This window comes from Ursus maritimus, unplaced genomic scaffold (assembly GCF_017311325.1).
Source record: "Ursus maritimus isolate PB19 unplaced genomic scaffold, ASM1731132v1 scaffold_659, whole genome shotgun sequence".
NCBI classification, from domain to species: Eukaryota; Metazoa; Chordata; class Mammalia; order Carnivora; family Ursidae; genus Ursus; species Ursus maritimus.
This window is the reverse complement of record NW_024426840.1, coordinates 1-3,224: the sequence shown is the minus strand read 5'-3', so window position 1 is coordinate 3,224 and position 3,224 is coordinate 1. Positions and strand designations below refer to the sequence as shown.

Genomic DNA, 3,224 nt, shown 5'->3' with positions numbered 1-3,224 from the left:
TGGTTTATTCATTCATACAATCACTTCCAGAGATTAAGGGACTAATTTAGAGTCAGAGTGGTCAACATTATAGTTCATTTTTTATTTCCTCTTTATTGGCTAAAGGGGAGACTAGAAATTCTAGTTTTATAACCATGTTTGCTATTACAAATATTTTACTTAAAAACTCATTCCCTCCAGCCTTAGTTTACCTTTCTAGTTCACTCTGTAAAAAAAAACAAAAAGAAAAGCAAAAAGAAAACAAAACAAAAACAGAACCTTTCTCAGCTCTTCATAAAAGGGGAATTTTTGACTGTTCCTTAGAAGTTTTATTTTGTGTTTTTTTCCCCTCATGCCTAACGATCATACTGATACTCTATCATTATATTGATATTATTATTGATCATTTATATTACATTTAAAATTTTGTAGACAGACCTCTTTTCAAGGACAAAACCTCAGGAAGAACAAAGGAACAGTATGGTGGTGAAAAATGAAGCATGCTCCCTTTCACAACCTGTGGCCATCACATATTATTTATTCCAAGAAAAGAAGATGTCTTTGGTAAGTGTTTTACTTTCAAGTTACAGGGGATTTTCAGATTTATCTAAACATGTGTTTTATCAGCTTTTCAAATGGTAAAGTTGTGACTTGGGATAAATTTCTTCTAATCTTGCAGTATTTTATATTGTTTCATTTTATATTTAATCTTAGACTAGAATTTTCTTGTTCTGCCAAGCCTGCCTTTGTCAATTAATTAAAAAGAGTAAGTGTACTTTGACCATGGTTGTTTTGTAGAGGTTGTATCAGCGGTACTGTCGAACATATTTACAGCTTAGGGATATTAGAGCAGCCATATTTTAAGACTCTATTTTTTTTTTTTAACTGAGATTAATAGTTTAAAAACTAGTAGCATATATACTGATAAGAAATAATCTCCAAGATACATTAAAGTAAAGAAAGGGAAGACAGAGAGCAGTATGAAAAACATGAATATGTGTGTATATATGCATGCTTATATATTAACATGTTTTTGTGTATATATACAAAAAATTTATAGACTGTCTCTGGAAGGATGTCCAAGAAGCTGGAAATAAGTTTTTAAAAAACAGTTTGCTTTTCACTCTGGCTCCTCTACTATTATTCTATTTTTTAAACCATGCCTGATGGTCTTTGAAAAAAAATCTTAATTACTGTGGAAAATGGCCACACTTAATATTTCTTCACTGTTCTGGACTCAGTCCTTAAGACTGTTGAGGTTTTTAATATACAAAATGAAGAGTATATCTTAGTGGAATAAGGACAGAATTAGCCATCCAGCTAGGTTTAAGTAATTTGAATTCCTCTCCTCTCTGTCATTAAATTGATTTGGAAAAGACTATATGGTCCAGTGCCTGCTTTTCCTGTTCTCTGTGTCTCTATTCACTAGGCTATATTATACTTCTTATTCTGGTTAAAATCCAGTATAAATAAGAAAGAATTTATAGCTTGTCCTCATCACTTAATAGATGTTCTAATTAAATAGATTTTTGAAATTAAAAGTACAAAAGCCATTACAGAAGAAACCGAAAAATTCCATTGTACTATTTTTGAAGTGAATTATATGATAAATAGAAATTTTAAGTTCAGTTTCTTAAATAGTAACTTACATGTATGTGTTGAATATGCTTATAAGTATGTAATTTGACCATATATATATATGATATAACTGAATATAGTTCTAAGAAAATTTGGTATAGCCTCCAAATTTTCTGAATAAAATACATTCTAATACTCAGACATGATATGTGGTTTCATATATTGTATTATGTATTTGTGGTTAAAAATGTGGAGTGGTATGTTTCCATTGATATCTTTTGCTATTATTTTTCGGTATATTATTATGTAATATCATGATATAATTATCTGTTCCTCCCAAGGGTCTGCAAGGGTCTGTGCCAGTTAACCACAAAATTAAACATGCCTAAGGACTAATTAATCAGGAGCAATAATACAATTAGTTCTAGGTAATTTGATGCCTGGTATCAAATAACCTTGATATTATGTGCACACATGGTGCGTACTGTGGAGTAGAAAAGGATAGACATTTAATGAAAGTAACTTAAAACCCACCTTCAAAGGCTGAAAATGTTGCTTTTAAGTGCTCTGTTCTGTGAAAGTATCAACAGTCACATAAATACCGTCCAAATTCAGACTTCTAAGATATATTAGAATTTCATGAAATAATTTAAAGCTGAGTAAACTTTCTGAGTGTTTAAAAGAATGTTTTATCTAATATACATCTTAAATGGATTTGGAGCTACATTTGTTTAAAAAGCTACATAAATATGTAACACTGTCCTAAATTTAAAACAATTCATGTTAAGTTTAATGCTAGGCAAGAGATGACAGCCCTTGCTAAATTGTGGTTATTATTTTATGAATAGAGCCAGTATAAAACACCCTGTTAAAGTTTTCTCAAGAACCTTTTATAGAATGCATCTGGAGCCTTACATTATCACTAAGCATTTTAGGATTTGTCTTCTTGGAAATTCACATAACTAAAGTACCATGTGTTAGTTCAATTATATAGAATATTGGATTACAATTTGCTATATTTTCAAAAGGCTGTGGCAGTTATTAGACTTACACAGAATGATTACTCTCTGCCACGAATAGGTTTTTAAAGTGAATAATTACAGAGGGATGAGGATTGAGTTCTTAACTAAAGCTGGATGATTTTGTTTTATTCACTGTAATAAGTATGAAAGGTAGAAACTGTGCAGATCTGTAATGTGGATAGTTTTAAAGAAATAGTAAAAATAAAAATTCTAAGTGAAGGCTTAGTGCGTGTTTATTTTTCAGTGAACATTGACTATGGTTTTGGACATTTTATTTACGTATGGTACAGTGCAAACTTTTAAGACCTCACTGGTGGCTTTGCTCCTGTTTTTCTAGATAAGTATAGCTGAAGACAGGATTATGCCCCTCACAGCAGTTGGGATGCACTTAACCCAAGCGGTGAAAGCTGGCTGCCCCCTTGATATGGAACGAGCAGGCCTGACTCCAGAGGTTCAGAAGATTATTGCTGATGTTATCCGAAACCCTCCCATCAACTCAGGTGATCGCTCTGACCCTAGTCTGTAGCCTTAATGACTTGAGTCATTGAACCCAGAGGAAGTAAACAAGCAATCCATGAGTATTTTTCACTTTACCAGCATTAACCCCTTGTGCTATGATGGAAACTTTACTTTTGTAATGCTTTT

The 3,224-nt window shown here is 31.9% G+C and overlaps 1 protein-coding gene across 1 annotated transcript; it reads left to right on the top strand.

Moving 5' to 3' along the window:
• The first annotated feature begins 415 nt into the window (after positions 1-415).
• Positions 416-3,148, top strand: LOC103679907 (Werner syndrome ATP-dependent helicase-like). Its single transcript, XM_008709428.2, has 2 exons — positions 416-543; positions 2,917-3,148. Exons 1-2 carry the CDS (start codon positions 460-462, stop codon positions 3,103-3,105), a joined length of 273 nt encoding a protein of 90 aa, XP_008707650.1. The 5' UTR covers positions 416-459; the 3' UTR covers positions 3,106-3,148.
• Positions 3,149-3,224: the final 76 nt, after the last annotated feature.